At 44.9% G+C, this 20,637-nt stretch overlaps 1 protein-coding gene across 4 annotated transcripts in view; it reads right to left on the reverse strand.

The window, feature by feature from the left end:
* The window catches only part of rbm19 (RNA binding motif protein 19), a 377,192-nt gene that overhangs the window by 94,759 nt on the left and 261,796 nt on the right, over nt 1–20,637 (reverse strand). For all 4 annotated transcript variants that reach the window (XM_038790721.1, XM_038790712.1, XM_038790730.1 and 1 more), the window contains exon 24: nt 1,685–1,777. In XM_038790721.1, the coding sequence (XP_038646649.1) occupies nt 1,707–1,777 (71 nt within the window). In that variant the 3' untranslated portion in view covers nt 1,685–1,706. The remainder of the gene's footprint in view (nt 1–1,684; nt 1,778–20,637) is intronic.

Raw genomic sequence — 20,637 nt, forward strand, 5'->3', positions numbered from 1 at the left:
TTATGAAATCCTGATTTACAAACCATTAAGATAGTGATTATGTAGATCAGAGGAAAACAAAAGCAAGGATGTTTTCCAGAGGTAAATCCAGCTGAAAACTGATGAAAAACCATTACATAACTATACACTGGCATGCATATTCAAGTGCTTAAAAATATATGAAGCCTAAAATTGGGAGAGCATGAAACAAATATCTCAACCATAATCTTGCCAGGTCACTGCTGTTGAACACAATGCCAGACACCTCTAAAATACTTCACTTGCAGATTTCAAATAGCCTCCAGAGTTTGTCTTCAGAAAAAATATGAACACAAAATAGCAAGAAATATGTGCAAAATAGGTTGCAGACAGAGATTCACAATTATGTTTTTATCATACTGTGCTTAACGCAATATGCATTTAATGCTGTTTTCAAGCAATAAATGCTTAATTCTCTAACAAACAACGTTTCAAAAATAATGGGATTCATATGATGGTGAGAAAATAAATCTAATTTTTATTAAGGCAGCTATGGTGTAAACTATTTTGTTCAGTCTACTGTAAGTAACGTTGCAAACAACACTATTACATTCAACATTGGGTTTCTGCCATATACTTGCCTGGGAGAGTTTTACTGGGTTCTTTTCTGGAATTTAGTTATTCTCATTAACCAATTTTCTTTAAGCAGAATACATTTTCTTGAAACTGAATTTGACCCATTTATTTTCAACGGTGCTAGATATCTGAAGGCTTATTGCAATTATCTAGATTTTCAATGTCAAAATAATGACCTATCTTATGATACTAGCCATTACTTTCTCCAAATGGTACAGCAACTTTGGGTGAGGAACAGATGCATGGTTAGACATGAAGAAAAGGTTACTGTCCAAAGTGCATCACTTCGTTGCTAGCTTTGCAAAAGTGCTATTGCGGTGCCTGGTTTACCATTCTGCAAAGTTGCGATATTTATGTAATATATACAAACTAAACTCACAGAAAGTTATGCTATGCTTAATCCAATCTAAGTACTCTTTTAACAACATGGTAATTGTTGATCACTGCCAAAAAAACCTCTTTAGCATTGAAAATTAACTAGCACAATTGTGGAGTCTCATTCTTCCTGGTTTTAATTCATGTTGGATAACATATATATTTCAAATTAAATTTAAAGTTTTTTTGTTTACTTTTCCTGTTGCAGGTTTTCTCTCACAATCCAACCCTTCTTTCTCCATTTTCTGTTCCCAGTTTGACGCTGAATTTACCTCCCTACAATTTATACTTCCTTCTCAGTCCTTAACACAATTAATTTCACAAACCATCCACCTAATTAGTTGCTAGCCCTGTTCAATCAGGTCCCAGAATAATGTTTTGTCTAATTTAGATGACAAATAAATTCTAAAAATTGTTAAGGGAACAGTTTTAGTTTCTTCATCTGTTGTTGTAAATTAATTGTTTTCACTTTGGCCAAATTCTGCACTTCTTCTATTAAAATAACCACAATTTAGTTTATTCATTTGACAATATAATTTTATACACAGAATATAGTAAAAAAACACACAATTTTAGCTTTAAAGGGTTACTCTTTTTTCAGCTCCATGGGATATGCTTTCAACACACATCCAGGAAGTGTCTTTAAAATAAAATCCACTGAATTGTGCTTGCAAACCAGAAATCGGGAGCAAAAATGCAGAAATAAAGTACTTACATTCAAATAGATAAACAGTGATCTAGTCTTCTTTTTCCATATCATCCATAATTTCATCCAGGATCTCTGACCGTTTCTTCTTTTTTGGAGAATCTATTGTGGATGAACATAGAGAAAGAATAAAGAGAATTTAATAGAAGATATGAATGTGAAGACAATCAATATGCAATAATTAGATTTGATTTTCTCCCACTTCTCGAGTCTCATTTGCTCGGCAGTAATAAATAGGCCATTCATACAAAAGGCTGGGAAATTGGATTTGGGGAGTAGTAATAGTAGGATGCCTAGAAATAGAACAGTAAGCAGCAAAGCATGAACTGTCTATCATTTACATCATTAACACCAACAATAGGCTGGCATGCTCCTGCAGATGAACAACTGATTAAACCATGGCCATTAATGCTAGGGCACAGTGATATATTTAGATTTTAAGGTGGAGGAAAGGAATGAAAATGAAATACATATGACTAGGTTTGCCATTTTCAAAGTTTGAGAGGAGCTTCAGTTGAGGGTCAGTTCTATGAAATTCTTAGGAAAAGGGTAGTAAATGGTTAGGATGTTCCTGTTCTTAAAATACAAAATAACCCAGAATTGTTTTTGTAACAAATTGTGTGCAATCATTTGCCTGTGTCATCTGGAAGAACAGTGTGGATGAGTTTTATTTTAAAAATTCTGATGATTGATGAAGACCACTCAGTTTACCAGCTAATTCGTAAATAGATATTACTCTCAACTATTTTTAATTTATTTGGCCTAAGCCTGATGACGAAAGGAAGCAGGTAAGATAACAATATTCACCGGCACCTCAAAAAAATTGTAAATGAATGGAAAATTTTGTCAGACTTGTGTCAAGCTCATAAGGACAAATTCATGTATAAAGTATTATTGTACATTGAAAATCTACTGCACAAACCTTACTCATTTTTTTTTGTTTTAAACATTACTCGGATCACCAGCCTACTATTAAATGAGACGAAGTCTGTCCATAACACTATTGTATGGATAGCACAGACTCAATGGTTGAAAAATCATTTAGAATTTTATTTCCATTTTTGGTTCATGCCTTCTTCCTCATTCCATTTGACACACGGGGAGCTGTGAAGAACACTGCAAAAGGCTTTAGCAATTTTTTTTGCCTGTTAACCCAATCCTCCTAGTTCCAGCATTTCAAACCACCCAGCATTGCTACCCTCGAACAATCACTGATTATATGTGCATTTTCAGGACACAAAAGCAATTCCCAGCATGCTATTTTGATAAACGAAGCTCATGTCAGAAGGCGGGTACAGCAGCGTGGAGTTTGAGAAAAATTTAATCAGCAATTATTAATTCATTTTTACCAAGGTTAAAGGTTTGCTTTTATAGGCATACACTTTTGTATTATATCTATTTTCTAATGGAACTAAGATTTTCAACAAAAGGTAACTGGATATTAAGCCTTGCATAAAATAAGAGAAGTATTCTTAAATTATCAAGGTGACAAATTGGTGTTTGAATAGTTGAAGATAGAGAACTGCTAAAACTGCATTTTAAAAAAGACGCAGAGTAACTTGTAATCTTTAGCAAAATTCTGATGAGGAGCGTTAATGTTTTTTAAGCCACAAATAAATTCAGGAACTTATAAAGTTGTAAGCATACCACAACTAACTTTGAAAACAACCAAATGTTTAAATAGGTAATAAACGTGGTGAAATTTAGGACCAGATCTGCAAAACGCGTTATTGTGAAGATGGTGTGGCAGTAAAATTTTAAAGAAAGCCCAGTGTTTTTGGCAATATTAAGATACAGCAGACATTGTTAATTCAGCTTTAAAACTAGACATAACAATTAAAATATGTTTTGAAAAAAGATATGAATTACATGGCATTGTTAATAAAATGCGGAAACTGTAACAGAAGTATTGCCGAACCTTGTGTGCTAGTTGTGCTCCAATGAAATATCCCACCATATAATTCAGTGTTTTTGGAAACAATCAGCTAGACTGCAAAGTCTTTTCCAGTCAGGTACTTTCCAATGTTCCCATCATTAACCTTTAGTCAATGACTTTGAAAACTCCCTCCCATTATTCCAAGCCAATTCGAATTTGATCCTCAGTGCTACCATAGACTGTCATTAATCTTGCAGTGCCTTTACATTCAGGGAACTGCCTTTCAGTTCTATCAAATTCCAGGACTCCCCAGATACTCACACCAGATCTTGGTATCCCCATAGCACTCTGCTTAATGTGACCGAACCTTCCAACAACACTAGCCACCCCAATGCTATGGGGAGATGGTGGCATAGTGGTCATGTCAATGAGTAATCCAGAGGCCTTGGCTAATGCTCTGGGGATATGGATTCAAATCCCACCATTGCAGCTGGTGGAATTTGAATTCAGTTCACAAAGTATGAAATTAATCTCAGTAAAGGGACCATGAAGCCATAATCGATTGTCACAAAAACTAATCCAAGTTAACAAATGTCCTTTAGGGAAGGAAATCTGCCATCCTTATCTGATCCAGCCTACACATGACTCCAGGTCCACAGCAATGCAGTTGACTCTTAATTGCCTTCTGCATGGCCTCGCAAGCCATTTAGTACAAAGGCAAATAGGGATGGGCAACAAATGCAGGCATTGCCAGCGATGCCAACATCCCATGAAAGAATTAAAAAACTTTCGCATTGCAAGTCACCATCCAAGCACTCACAACCTGCCCAGCTTTAAGGAATAATATTTACTGCAGATTAAATAAGTGTTTAACAGTACTGAAAATCACCAATTCTCAGTTTTGCTCTAAATATGCACAACTACAGAATTTGGTTTCTTTGGTCAGTGTAAATTAATGTTCTCATAATAAATACAGCATTGACAGTATATTCTCTGATACACTATAACACAGACATTTATTCACACACAAATTAATGCGTATTTGCATTTCATATGGTATTAAGGTTCATATCTTTAAAAATAAGATAACCCACGATTTACTTTTAGTACTATCAGAGATGCAAGGTAAGCCAAAGCTTGTGAGGAACAGCCTTTTTAGTTTTCTAACGGTTTTATGTCATCAACTACACAGTGATGAAAAAAAACCTTATTTTTGAATCAATGTTAAACCTTGATATAGTATCCTGTTATGGTCAATACAGCTCCTCAAACTAATCCATAAAATGCCACTCTCTATGGCAACTGAACTGGAATATTCTGGCCACTCAAGTCAACTGTTGGACACCTCCCTTTCCAACATACTTCCTCAAACAGGTATTCCAAGTGGGTCAGAATTGATTTTTAAAAATGACATCTTAAAAGAATGTTGAAACATCAAAGGGAAGATTGGCTTGGCTCCTCGTTTAAACCACAAAATTCTGATAGGATTGGAATTGGAGTGCAGAAGGAGGCCATTTGGCCCATTGAGTCTGCACCGACCCACTTAAGCCTTCACTTCCACCCTATCCCCGTAGCCCAAGAACCCCTCCTAACCTTTTTGGGCACGAAGGGCCATTTAGCATGGCCAATCCACCTAACCTGCATGTCTTTGGACTGTGGGACTGGGCTTTAGTTTATTTTGTTCAGTAGTTTTTGAAATGTACTAACTTGATTTTTGCAATAAAAGTCAATCTTGCATTACCACCGGACCTTCATCTCTTATTTGAAAAATGAGATCTCCTACAATTTGGTGCTGTACAGCAGGGTCGCTAAGAGGAAAAAGGAACTGAAGATCTGGACAAAGGGTCTATTCCGGGAGGTAAGGACTTCTCTTTATTTAAAAAGTCACCGGCCTTGTTTAGACTCGGGAAACCTGTTACGCGACCCCGAACATCTCCGGTATGGTAGTCGGCTCAAGTCCCTAAATAGACGTATGGATTTCGGGTGTATACAGGGTAGATATACCGACCTGGTAGAAAGAAGCCGCACAGCTTGAGTCTATTCAGAGGTGCAATGGCAGAGGAAAAGAACAAAGAGTTGCCAACTGCCATCAAAGGCGGGCAGGCCCTGTTGGATTTTTCCTTAGATGCATTCCTTCAGCAATTAAAGGAGTAGGTAGAGCAACAATTTGTCTGATCCCAAACCTGTACAGAGATTGAGGAAAAGTACAGTACCTCCAAAGGACAACTGTCCTTTGCAGATATTAAAAGAATCTGGGGAAAAACTACCCGGATGAAAGAAAAAGAACAAACCAAATGCTCCCTAGTTATCACGGGGCAGGTTCGTCAGCAAAACAAAATTACGAGTCAATCCCAACATGATCGTGCACTGACCGCTGTGAAAGAACAGTTGAAGGCAGTAAGCGAAGAGTTATGGGAAAAACTTAAATCGGGAAAGTTAGAAGCTGAAGTAAAAGATCTTGGCCGGAATTCTCTAAAATCGCGGCGTGTTGACGCCGGCGTAAACACCGGAGTGTTTCACGCCGGCGTTAATGGGCCTCCTGGCTCAGCGATTCCGTGGCCCACAGGGGCCCAGCACGGTGCCAGAATGCTGCACGCAGCGCCACCACCGATAGGCAGCCCTGCACTGCTGGACGGGGGCCCGCACATGCGCGGGGTGGTCGGCCGTGGAAGAAGGTAGCCCCCCCACCAGCACAGCCACCGCGATCGCGGGTCCGGGCTCCCACCAAGTGGAACCATGTTAGAACCACGCTTGCGGGAACTCGGCTGGTCGCCCGCGGAGTATCGCCGCAGGGGCCATTTTCGTCGGCCCCCGACCGGCGCTGCATCGACAGTGCACGCGCAGCTGGCGGCAATTCTCCGGACGCCAGAGAATCGTGTCCCAGCGTCGCGGGCTGCCTCGGCATCATCTCAGATTCCCAGCCCTTAAGTCAGAAGTTAAGAACCTTAAGTCCGATTTCAAGTCCGAAATCAAACAGCTTAAAAAGCAATTTTGTGGCGATGTAGAAGCCCCACCACCACTGAAAAGGCCAGGTACACCCAAGGTACCCTTGCCTAGAAGAAAGAGAAGCGCAACAACCAAAAGCGCAGTTACGCGAGGCTGGTATAGAAACCAATTCAGTGTCCACTAGCGATTCCAGTGGAGAAAGTTATCCGATGAGCCATCCTCTTCGGTGCGACTCAATCCTCCAAAGGAAAACCGGATTAAGATCAAGGCAGAAGAAACCATCGACCCCGGGGGCACAAAAACTATTCGGACTAAATAGGCCCAGTATTTTCAGCATATTCCCGTGGACCCAGAAAAAATTGATAAATGGTCTACAGAATTGTCAATTCCCAAGAAAGGGGAAGGAAAACTTTGGAACAGTTAGAATGTTTAAAAAGCATTTATAATCCCCATCCTTAGATGGGGTACAGATCCTGACGGTAATGGTACCTAGGCGAGATGGGAAGAGATCGAGTAAAGAGGTCGGAATCGCCCTTGGGGACGATGAGCAGCAATTAGGTGCAGGCTGGGCTGCGTTCCAATGCTGGTTGCTGGCATCAGCTCCAGCAAAAAGGGGCTGGGTTAAGATAGCAGCTTGCTAGGAAAAAGGGATGGAAGAAGTGTAGAGTATGATGAGTGATTCCGATCTGTCTGATCGGAACATGTGGGAATGCACAATCAGGGTCCCAAAGAAATGGATGACAACACTTTCAGTCCTATGAAAGCTGCTTTTGTTACTGGTTCACGACCAGAATTGACAAAAAATGCTAACGATTACTCTGCCCGGTTGGGAAACCAGAGAAATAGCCTTTGCAGTATTAGTTGATGGGTGCAACCAGTTATACCAGGATATGGCAGCTAAACTCCGAGCCATGCAGGCAAGTCTAACGATTCCAACAGCAATAATACCCAAAAGAAACAACCGGGGAAGTGTTAGCACTGCAGGAAAGAAGGCCATTGGGTGAAACGGTGCAAGGAAAAGGGGAAGTAGAGAAGCTAGAGTAAGAATCCAACCTCTGATCCAAGCATGTCCCCTGGTGCTGAGGATTACCTGGTGCATTATTTAGGCAGCTTACGCCACAGTGATGGAAGTTGCAAAAAACTAGAAGAGCCTGCCCTCTTTCCCATGGCGCCTCTCCTAGCATTGATCCAACAGCGAGGAGATGGATTGTATATCACTATGAGGGTGGGCAATCAAGATAATAATAATCTTTTATTGTCACAAGTATACATTAACACTGCAATAAAGTTACTGTGAAAAGCCCCTAGGATGTACACTGTCTCCTGGACACAGCAACAGAATTAACATGTTTACCCCTAAGATACAAAAATGTTTTACCTCTGGATGGTTACCTCAAGATACAAGCTGCCCATGGGGCTGGGGGCCAAATCTATCTGGATGGGCCCTCTTGGGAATGGATATACTAACTCAATTGAATTCCTCATTGCATTTTCAAGATGGCCAAATTACATGGGCTATCAGAAGCCTGTACAAAGAGGAGGTGAAAGACCATCCAATGTGGGCCAAAGAATGATTGCAGCCTAATCCACATGGAACCGGCATCATTTACTGGACTGCACCACCATGTGCCAAATGGTATCACAGCAGCCCAACCTCCATTGCTGGCATCTTGCCAGGCATCCAACAATTATTATAATAATCCTTATTGTCACAAGTAGGCTTACGTTAACATTGCAGTTAAGTTATTGTGAAAAGCCCCGAGTCGCCACATTCCTGCGTCTGTTCGGGTACACAGAGGGAGAATTCAGAATACCAATTCACCTAACAGCATGTCTTTCGGGATTTGTGGGAGGAAACTGGAGCACCCGGAGGAAACCCACGCAGACACAGGGAGAACATGCAGACTCCACGCAGACAGTGACTCAAGCAGGAATTGAACCTGGGACCCTGGAGCTGTGAAGCAACAGTGTTACCCACTGTGCTACCGTGCCACTCATTGAGGAGCAAGGCGTCCTGGCAAAAACACATAGTTCCTCTAACAGCCCTGAATGGCCTCTATGGAAACCTAAAGGGACTTGGCGTCTAACTGTCCATTATAGGAAGGCCAACCAGTGTATTGATCAAATGGCACCTTTGGTAGCTGACCCCTCCACCATTTGTAATGCTCCAATGCTGGAACGTAAACGCGGTGATAGATCTGGCAAATCAATTTTGGTCAGTACCACTGGCACCTGAGATTAGGCCATGGTTTGCCTTCACTGTCAAACAGCAACAGTACATTTGGACAAGAGTACCATAGAGTTTTCACAACAGCTCAACGGTATTTCACACGGCCTTGCAAAGCCATTTGAGAGTTACCTATCATTCATTCCACGGTTATCCAGTACGTGGATGACTTCCTATTGGCATCCAGCACAGAAGAACAACACGAATAAGACCTACGTACCACGTTGGACTACCTCCACCTGAGTGGACACAAAGCCAGCATCGCCAAAGCACAAATTGCCCAACAAGAGATTGTGTACCTGCGACAAAAGATTTTGGAAAATAAGAGAGAACTCACCCAGGACAGGAGCACAGCCATTCAGACAGCCAAAAAGCCCACTACTATCCAAGAACTCAGAACTTTTTGAGTTTGTGTAACTTTAACAGAAATTGGCTCAACCATTGAATACCCTTTTGAAGGGAAAGCAAAAATCCAAAGAAGCCATTGCCCTCACGGAAGAAGAGCTAGAGGCCTTCACGAATCTGAAAAAGGCCTTGTGTTCGGCACCAGCTCTGGGAATCCCTGACAATAGGAAGCCATTTACTTTTGTCCATAAGAAAGAAGGACACATGACAGCAATACTGGTACAAGCACATGGGGATCAACAGAGACCTATAGGGTACTATTTGGGAAAACTGGACACAATAGCCCTCGGATGGGGAAGTTGCCTGAGAGCCATGGAAGCCACATCTCAGGCTGTAATGGCTACTGCAGGTCTAGTTCTAGACCAGAAGTTATCAAGTGCCCCCACACTGTACACATTCTGTTGTCCATGAACAGAATATCACAGGTGACTGCAGCCAGATGGACAAGATGGATAGCAATCTAACCTTAGCCCTAACCCAATCTCACATTGTCCAGACTAGCCCAGTGAACTCATTATCTACGCTCCCGCTTCCTGAGGAGCAAGAGGGGGAAGGATAAGGACATGACTGTGGAGATCTCGCACAAAATGGAGGAATCAAGCTTGGCAGAAGAACCATTGCACAACCCACAATCCGGAACCGACACGAGATTGTGGCAAACGATTTTCTGCCCTCAGGGCCATCAGCCCAACAGTTTGAGTTACGGGCCCTGGCAGAAGCATGCCGGATAGCAAAAAGACAGACGGCCAACATCGACAGACTCAAGGTACAGCTTTGGAGTTGCGCACGATTTTGGCCAGTTATGGTGGAGAAGAGGATTTCTCACCGCCGCAGGTACACCTATCCAAAATGGGAAGGGGAAGGAGGTACGAGACTTACTAGATGCCATGCAACTACCTGTGAAGTGTTCATCTTTAAGTGTAAGGCACATACAAAGGAAAATACCACAGAAGCACAAGGAAACACCCCAGCCTACAAGGCAGCCAAAGAGGGCGCCTCGCAATGCTCTCCTCCAGAGGAACCAACACCACCATACAGATTGGGAGAAAAGCAGTCTAACTCGAGACCTAAAGATAATGCAAGGCAACTGTACTAGAGAGGAAAAGTGGACATGGATTGAAGCAGGAATGAAGCTAAATGATGAAGGCAGCTGCAGACAAAGAGATACCGACAAGCTAGTCACTCCACGAGCACCGATGCCCTATTTAGCCCAACAGATCCATTCATGGGGGCACCTGGCCCTGCAACAGATGACAGCACGGTTCCAGAAAGGTTGGTGGGGTCGAGGATTCAAGAAACACGCCCAGTTGGTAGCAAACCGCTGTGTGATCTGTCAGAAGAACAATCCTGGATCTATCACGATCATGCCCTGAGGTCCCCTGCTCATGCTGGGCCATTCCAGCATTTGCAGGTCAACTACGTCTTCCTTCCTCCATCTCAAGGACACACCGACCTTGTCATGATGGTTGACAAATTCTCAAGGTGGATGGAAACCGTTCCAGCTAAAAGGGCCACAGCCATCACACGGCCAAGGTCCTGCGTGAGGATTACATTCACCGCTGGGGAGTCCCGACCAGCACGGACTCTGACCAAGGAACTCACTTTACAGGTGCTGTCAGCAAATAGGTCTGTAAACTATTAAACATCACATGGGACTTGCATCGTCCTTATCACCCACACTCTTCAGGGCAAGTGGAAAGAATAAAGAGAACACTGAAACAACGACTTACCAAACACCATTAGAAGGAATGCCATATCCCCATGCATCACCAACAGTCCTGTGCAATATTTGGGCAACCCCTAATAGAACAACAGGTCTGAGTCCATTTGAAATCATAACAGGGTGACCCATGCCCGCAGCAAGAACTGATTTGTGAAAAGCAGATTGTCATTTAATGAGTGATGCCATATTATAATATTGTCAGAATCTAACAAATTCTATTATAAAAAAATAATAATTAAAAAATAATAAAATTGCTTATCGTCACAAGTAGGCTTCAATGAAGTTACTGTGAAAAGGCCCTAGTCGCCACATTCTGGCACCTGTTCAGGGAGGCCGGTACGGTAATTGAACCCGCGGTGCTGGCATTGTTCTGCATTGAAAGCCAACTATTTAGCCCCCTGTGCTAAACCAGCTTCTATTAGTTCTGCTTCCCAACATGTATTGGCAGCCTGAGAGAGACCCGCCAGAGGGAGGACACAACATCGTCCCCGCTATGCTGAATTTAAACAGATTTCCAAGGAGCTAAATGTTAACACCTTCCATGACATGTCCTATACATATGCCAAAGATACCAACCTCTCTAGTTGTTGGGTGTGCACTTACATTCCAAGAGAGGCATTTCCTTGAGACCAATCCCTTTAAAGTGTCTGAAACAGCCAAATGGTATATCTTCCAGAACGTAATTTTAAGGTGATTGGAGGAAGAGCTAGGATACAGCAGTTGCCACACTATTTTGATGGGAGCAAGGTAGTGCAATGTTTTACAGCTAATAGGCAAATTGTTACACAGGGACGGTCGAAAGATGTCCCCCCCCTTTTTGACAGGTCTTCGCAACATAGCCAATGGAAGCAACTTTTCAAAGCACTGGCCCGCTTTGCCCCTTATAATGGTACCTACTTTATTTGTGGCCACAGGGCCTACCCTGGCTACCACACTCTTGGATAGGATCCTGCTACTTTTGGTATATTGTCCCGTTTATTCGCCGTTCTCCCTCTCTCACCGAACCTCGGATGAGGCGTAGGCATTTTATGGGACCACTAAGCTGGCAAGAGAGTCTATTAACATGGCATCTATTCCAAACTAATCATGGCGTTCGTATGGGGGGGGTAAAAATGCTAGGATCCCAAAGAAGGTCCTACAAAAAACAAAATCCTGGGGGGGGCTAGCCCTCCCAAACCTACAATTCTACCACTGGGCGGCAACAGCCGAATGAGTAAGAGGTTGGATCCAGGAGCCAGAGGCTGAGTGGGTGCGTGCAGAGGAGGCCTCCTGCATGGGGACCGCCCTCCGGGCCCTCGTCACGGCAGCACTCCCATCCCCACCCAAAAAACACTCCAGCAGCCCACTGGTGACAGCCACCTTCCAATCCTGGAACCAACTGCGGCAGCAATTTGGCTTGACCAAAATGTCGGAGAAGGCTCCCATCTGCAACAACCATAGGTTCACACCAGCACTGACTGACGCCACCTTCAAAAGGTGGAGGCAGGACAGAGGGACACTGACATTCAGGGACCTATACACGGACGGCAGGATCGCAACACTGGGCGAACTGACAGAGAAATTTCGGCTAGCCAGGGGGAACGAGCTACGGTATCTGCAGCTCAAAAACTTCTTCCGAAAGGAGACAAGGACGTACCCACAACCGACATGACAGACATACTGGAAGACCTACTGGACGCAAGTATCCTAGATAAAGGGAACTGTAGCGACATGCATGACCAACTGGTAGAAAGGGCCGACACCGTACTGGACGCAACAAGAAATGGGAGGATAACCTGGGGATTGAGATAGGGTGGGGACTCTGGAGCGAAGCACTGCATAGGGTCAACTCCAACTCCACGTGCGCAAAGCTCAGCCTGACGCAACTAAAAGTGGTACATAGAGCCCACTTAACAAGAAACCATATGAGTAGGTTCTTCCCGGAGGTGGAAGACAGATGTGAATGGTGCCAGAGGCCCGGCCAACCACACCCACATGTTCTGGTCTTGCCCCAGACTTGTGGAGTACTGGACAGCCTTCTTCAAGGCTATGTCCAAAGTGGTGGGGGCGAGGGTGGAGCCATGCCCGATAGTGGCAGTCTTCGGGGTTTCAGACCAGCCAGATCTATTCCTGGGGAGGAGGGCGGACGCCCTTGCCTTTGCCTCCCTGATCGCCCGCCGTAGAATCCTGTTTGGCTGGCGGTCAGCAGCACCACCCAGAGCTGCAGACTGGCTGTCCGACCTCTTGGAATCTCTCCAAATGGAGAAAATCAGATCCGCCATCCGAGGGTCAGACGACGGGTTCCACAGAACGTGGGAGCCATTCATGCAATTGTTCCGGGACCTGTTTGTGGCCAACGAACAAGAGGAAGAATAGTCGGGTGGCCTAGAATCAGGGGAAAATGGACGGGAATCGGGGGAAGGTAGTCGGGGAGGGGGGGGGGGGGGGGGCTAGGCTACGGGTTCGTTATTTGGGTTTGTTCTCATGGTTTTATGCTTATTTCTTTTTCTTGTTAATTTATTGTTTTTGTATTGGAGGGGAGGGGTTACTGTTTTTCTCTGTTGTGATAACATTTGTTGTTGAAAACTTGAGTAAAAATTATTCCAAAAAAAAAAAAGGACAAAGCCGCAAGCGACAGTCTGATGGCAAGCTAAGGCCCAAAACCAAATTGTAAATAAATGCCTATAAACATGTGCCTCGGCCATATTGGGGAATGTAAAATATGTATGCCGGTTAAAGGGGGTGGCCACAGTTGTTCTTATGAAGATGCTTGCCTGTAAATATACATGTGAATTTTTGCGTGTTTTTTAATCTAATAATTTGTAATTTGTTGGATATAAAATATGAAAACTCAATAAAAAACATTTCCAAAAAAAAAACATGGCATCTATTCTGGAAAAGGTGGGCAATGATACTTCTGAAGCCCTGGATCAAATCAATGCAGAAATGGTTGCCATTCGTACAGTGGCCCTGGAGAACTGCGTGGCTCTTGCTGAAAAGGGTGGAATATGAACCCTGATCGGGACAGAGTGCTGCACCTATATTCCAGACAACTCTGAGGAAATTACTAATTTGATGGAGCACATCGAAACGGAGATACAGAAACTCAAACAACTACCAACTAATACCTTGTGGAGCTGAGCATCTGGATGGCTGGGCTCAATGACAACCTCTTCAGTTCAGGGTTTGATTTTATTTTTCATTTTTATTTTCATTGTGTTTTTACACTTGTGTCGATTTAAACAGCTAACCAAAGCCCCTGCTAAAGTTATGCCTCTTAGACTAGCCGTCATCCCCTTTTGCCTAATAAGCGTGCTTCCGATATTTAAAAGACTTGTAACATTTTATTGATATCAATGCGAGTAATGGCGGAGACCAGTATTCAGAAGTCACAATTCAAAACTTGTAAGCCAATAGGGAGCAAAGATGGGAGGATATCAAACCGTACAGGTATAAAACGTTACTGCCGCACGTGTTGCCCATCTCTTCCTCTTTGCCTTTGTTCTCCTTCCAGTGTTTTCTTCCTTATGCTCCGCTGGGCTTTAGTTTCTTTTGTTCAATAGTTTTTGTAGTTTTGCAATAAACTCAATCTCATACTACCACTGGACCCTTGTCTCTTATTTGCAAATATGAGATCCTACAGTTAGTGAACAAGCTTGGTTTCAATTTTGCAGCCCACTGAGATGAAGGAGGGCCACTCGAGTGGCCCATTCAATAGCCAGATTGTCCATCATTGAGGAACAGAATTAATAATGCCAGTCACTGTTGATGTAGGGCATCACATTTAAAAATGAAAGCAATAGAGGAGCGGCACGTGGCAGAGTGGTTAGCACTGCTGCCTACGGCGCTGAGGATCCAGGTTCGGATCCCAGCCCTGGGTCACTCTCCGTGTGGAGATTTCACATTCTCCTCGTGTCTGCGTGGGTTTCGCCCCCACAACCCAAAGATGTGCACGTTAGGTGGTTTGGCCATACCAAATTTCCCCTTAATTGGTAAAGAAATAATTGGGTACTCTAAATTTATACAACAACAAAAAAATTTAAAATAAAAAAGTTAAAACAATATGCACAAGATTCAGCAAGCAGGAAATAACTCAATACATATCCAAACAAAAAAAAATTATCATGATCCTCTTTCTATGGCCATGTCTCCTCTTTCTTTGTAGCCACCTGGGGTGGCCACTGCCCAACACAAAATGGAAGATTACAAAGAATGCACGGAAAATTAACATGTTGCAAAAGCAAGCAGCTTGCAAAAGCACGTGTGTATTCTGACTGCTGCAGAAACCAGACAGCACTGTGAAAGAAACAAGTTAGCATACTAATAAGGCGATACCGGGCGATTCCCAGGTACAATGGAAACAAGTTAACTCAAATCGATACATTGAATAGAAGGCCAGACTTCTCGGCGCCAAGAGAAGTCCAAAACAATAAGCCCCAAGAATCGCCCAATGATCGAGGGACTGCCCCGTTATTGGGGAATTCAAATCAATCGATTGGGAAGAGCCCAATCGATTGCGAGTGTATAGAGGGTCTGCCCAGGTGGGCGCGAGACCCTGGAAGAGGTATAAGACAGAGACCCCGACCCCAGTTCTCTCTCTCTGCCAGCCTCTCCTTGACCAGCTCTCTCAGCCGGCCCTCCCAGTAAGAATACCTTCGTAGCAGCTCTCGAACTTGACCACGGAGAGGAGAAGCCTGGACAGCAGCCGCCATCACGTAAGTGTCATACAACGCACGCTACGAGAGTAGACACTCCTGACCCCCTTTAGTCCATAACTACTGGAAGCCTGCTGACCCAGGACAAAGCTAGATGCCGTTGTTCCCTGATCCGGCAGTCCCCTTATCCAGATAAGTATTGGCCTGTTAGTGGTAGGAATAGCCTAGTCTTATAATTTTATATGCATGATTAGTAGATTACTGTATTATAATAAACGTGTCTTGTTTGAACTTACTAACTGGTGTATGGATTTATTGGTTTGAACTTGAAACTTGTGGCGGTATCTTAACGATACCTGGCGACTCCACAGCTAAGGAACGAAATAGAGCCAAATTGAGTGTAAAGCACACTCACCCAGAACGAGCAACATTTAGTGGCGACATCCGACGGGACTCGACTAGAAGTGGCCCCCCCACTCCAAGAGAACCCAGAAATTTGAATCTGAAATCCAATTGGGAAAAGGAAAAACCACAAGTATTCAAGTAGTTCAATTCAATCCTCATAATTCGGAAGTGTGTTTTTGCATGCGTAACTAACAGGGTTGTAAGGTAAAACCGAGAGATTTTTGTTGCGACAAACTGTCGGGAGTTTATACTTCGGAACATAGCGAAAGCCGTACCCGTATTTTATAGCATTGCCTTATTATCCCTCGTTCCAAATTTAAGAGAGCATAGGAGAAAAAGAGATGGCCATGCAGGCAATGGACCGCCTCATGAACCCAGAGCAGTTTGTGGTCACAGTGACTAACAGCAGCAGAGGAGGTCAGTGTCCCGTTTGGGAGTTGGAACTCAGGAAGTACCTCAAAGGGAAAGGATGGCCCCTTTGGAGTGAGTTTTGTTTGAATGAGGAGACAGGTCCTGGGAGTATAGGACATACTTGGTGGGAGAACCTGTCTGAAATTCACAAGAAAAGTTTGAGTAAAGCACATAAGCCGATGGCAATTGTGTCCTGCTTGGCACAATTGCGAGGCACAGAGGAGGTCGTCAGGACACTCCGAGCAGAATTAGAGGAGAAAAACAGAATGAGCAAAGTGGATGTCAGGGACATCGAAAAGGAGAATTTAGGATTAAGGCAACGACTGGCAGATAAGGAAAGAGAGGTGGATGATGCCAAGAGGGCACATCAGTCTTGTCTAGCGCATCTGAGCAGCTCTCAAGTTCAGTACGAAAAAGCCTATCAAGATGTGCAGCGTGCAGTCTTGATAAGAGAAGAATCAGAAAAACAGGTAGAGACACTGAAAAAGCAGTGTAGCGACCTAAAGGCAGCTTTAAGGGCACTCCATGCTGCCACCACTGAGCAAAGGCAAAGCACCGTAGACCACGCTAAATGTAGGAAGCAGATTGCGGAGCTGCAATCTCTGCTTTCTGTGCAGAATGGCTTCCAAGAGACCTTTGGAACACAATTAGAAGAAGAGAATGTCCCAGATTGGCAGGAGTTGAGTGAGACAGCGCAGCGATATGTTCAGGGAACATGTGCGCTAGCAGCGCAGCAGAAAAAGGAAAGCGCCGCAACCCCCCACAGATCAGATAGCACCCGCACCAATGAACCCAGTCACCACCCAACGAAAAGCAACCGCAGAAGGCGCACCCGAGATCACGTACACTACCCCCTTAACCGTGACACAACTAAATCACCCCGTTCCTCCCCACTGCAGACCCCCACCAATTCTTCGCAAGAGTGAAGCAACAGGCGACCATGTACGGCCTTGATGCACGAGAGCAGGTTAAGCTCACAGTTTTGAGTTTAGACTTATCGGTAGTAGCAGTCCTCCCCGACCCACAGAACGTTGGAGGAGGCACCCTCGAAGAGATATATACAGCTATTTTAGACGCGATAGGGTACAACAGAGGAGACCCAGTCGAAGGCCTAAACAAGTGTAGGCAGAAGAAGACCGAGCACCCCACAGCATTCGCAGGAAGGCTGTGGATTCACTTCACTGCAGTTTTCGGTGAATTAGACCGCGCATATTTGACCCAGGATAACATGGTTAAATGGACCCGCACTATCATCTCCCACGCCACAGATGCAGGACAGAAAGCCTGCTCCAATTATGACCCCTCAGAAGAGGCCCATAGTGAAAAATGGGTATTGAAAAGATTATCCCGCACTTGGGAGCAATCTGTCCACAGCAAGGTATCATTTAAGAACCCCGAAGAAGCTCAGGCTGCAGCAGATATTCAGGCAGTGAGAGCGCACCAAAACCCCGCATGGGTAAATGAGGGACAGAACAGCCCCACACAGAAGTCACAGGAATGTTTTAACTGCGGACAGTTAGGGCATTTTGCTAGGGAATGTAACGCCCCGCAGAAATCTGAGAGAGGCCAGCAGACAGGCACTCTGAACAGGAACAGAGCGAAGCCTATTCACAGTATAGGGACGCAGTCAGGACAGACCAATGTGGACAGAACGGACTGACGGTGTTCGGGCTCCCCCACTTGGGTCTGTGACACCCTCTGGGACGGATCCGGACGACCGGTAGTCACAGCGAAAAGTCGGGGACAGCCCATAGAATTACTCTGGGACACAGGAGTGTCCCGCACGACCATTAATTCCTCCAGTACACCACAGGCAGACACGTGGCCCACTACAGCCACAATAACACTCAGCGGCTTTACAGGCCACTCGCAGCAAGGACACATTACAGCCCCTGTACCCATCCAACTAGGGAATATCTCCACCAGACACCCCATTGATTTAGTTAATCTGCCCCGCACAGCAGAACACATACTGGGCATTGACTTTATGAATGCCCACAGCCTGTCGTTCGACCCAGTCAATCAGTGTGTCTGGCGAATGGCAAAATCAGACAGAGCACCCGCAACGCTCACAGTAGGTGAGTACGCAAACAGGATTAGCGCAGTAGGCGACTATTGTTTTGACCGGACCACGCTTAGCACAGACAAACAGGTTAGGGCAGTTTTGAACAAGCACAGGACAGCATTTGCCAGTCACCGGCACGACTGTGGCAGAATGACTGGACAAGTTCAAATTACAGGACCTGACCCGAGACCAGAAAGACAGTACAGATTTCCCCTAGAAGCAGAGGGAGAATTTGGAAAGGTTATAGAGTTTATTAGAGCAGGGTGTACTTAGGACAGTAGCCTCGACTAATAATGCCCCTATTTGGCCAGTGAGGAAGCCCGACGGATCATGGCGTCTGACCATTGATTATCGGGAACTCAACAAAGTAACCCCACCAGTAGCCCCCACGGTAGCAACAAGTCCCGGACCATGCTCAAGCAGGGACTCAACTCCAAGTATTTCATGGTATTGGACATTAGCAACGGCTTTCAGTCAATCCCATTGGCAAAAGCGTGCCAGTACAAATTTACCTTCACTTTCAAAGGTCAGCAGTACACGTGGACATGCCTCCCACAAGGATTCCACAACTCCCCCTCCATTTTCCACCGACAGCTGGCAAATGGACTAGCAAAATTTTCCCGACCTGAATGTCTGGTACAGTATGTACCTATTACTGCAGACAGACACCAAGGCAGAGCACATCACGCTTCTGTCTGAACTCCTGGAACTTCTGAACTCAATCGGATGTAAAGTTAACCCCAGATAGGCCCAACTATTGGAGAATAAAGTGATGTATTTGGGTACAATCATCACACACGGCAAACGCGAGATCGAGTTCAAAAGAATTGACTCGATCGTCAAATTGCCCCTTCCCCAAAATGCTTCAGCCCTCCGGTCATTTTTAGGGCTGGTTGGGTATTGTCGGAACCATATCGATGGTTTTGCGACCAAGGCAGTCCCACTTTCAGACCTCCTTAAGAAAGGAGCCCCTTGGGAATGTCTTCCGCAGCAAACAGAGGCTGTGGACGAATTAAAGAAAGCGCATAGCGCAGCACCTGCAGTACAAGTTCCAGACCCGCTCTCCCCCTATGCAATTGAGGTAGCAAGCACAGATCTGACCCTCTCGGCCGTGCTCCTTCAGGAACGGCACGAGTGGCTTATGCCTCCAGACTGTTAGACTCAGTAGAGCAAGGATTTTCAGCCTGCGAGAGGCACCTACTCACAGTATTCTGGGCAGTACAATACTTTTCTTACATTACCGGACTCAACCCCATCACCATTTTGACCGAACACACCCCCACACAGTTACTTTTAGACGGACGACTGAAGGATGGTTCAGTGAGCCAGATAAGAGCAGCTAGATGGACACTTCTGTTACAGGGACGGGACATAACAGTTAACGGACCAGGACACACACATTTTTAGCAGACAACCTCCAATACCCAGGACAACCCCATGATTGCGAGATAGTAGCACCCCGCCACAACACAGGACCCTTCATTGCTAAGACGCCCCCCAGGAAGATAGGGAATTCAAGCCAGAGCCCCCAGCACAGGGACACGTGTGCCCCCTTGAAGATTTATGTGGATGGTTCATCCACTGTTTTAGATGGCGAATGCATCACTGGATGCAGAATTTATGTGGAAGATGCACAGGAACGCGCGCTAGAGGAGTTAGCATTAAAGTTACCCGGTCACTTAGGCGCGCAGGCAGCAGAGCTCTTGGCCATAGCATACCCAGTGGACCACCCAGATTCGTTCCCCAGCCCAGCAGACATATATTCGGACAGTCTGTATGTCTGTAACAGACTAACAGATTTTCGACCCCTGTGGAGGACAAGAGGGTTTTGTCTCCGTGGACGGGAAGCCCCTTCCATCAGCCCCATTACTCCGCCATATCCTGGAGAAGGCAAAGGATAGGACGTATGGCATTATTAAGGTTAGAAGCCACCATCGGTCACCCCCCTGGAAATGTGAAAGCCGACGCACTGGCTACAGCAGGTTCCAGGCGAGGTCATTTTTGGACACCCCCAGCTAGCGCACCAGCCAGCGACCCTGTAAGCTCAGTCCAAATCTCACAAACGAACATAGAGGATTTAGTACAGGCACAGAGGCAGGACGAAAATCTTCGGGAGATTTTAAAAGGAAACTTTGTGGCCCAGTACGACAAGTTTAAACATGCTCTGACCACACACGAGGGTGTGGTTATCAAAGACAAGTTGTATGTGTTTCCTGAGAAAGACAGGAATCAAATGATTGCCTTATTCCATGATGGTCATGGACATCAAG

The sequence above is a fragment of the Scyliorhinus canicula genome, chromosome 1 (genome assembly GCF_902713615.1).
Source record: "Scyliorhinus canicula chromosome 1, sScyCan1.1, whole genome shotgun sequence".
Lineage (NCBI taxonomy): Eukaryota > Metazoa > Chordata > Chondrichthyes > Carcharhiniformes > Scyliorhinidae > Scyliorhinus > Scyliorhinus canicula.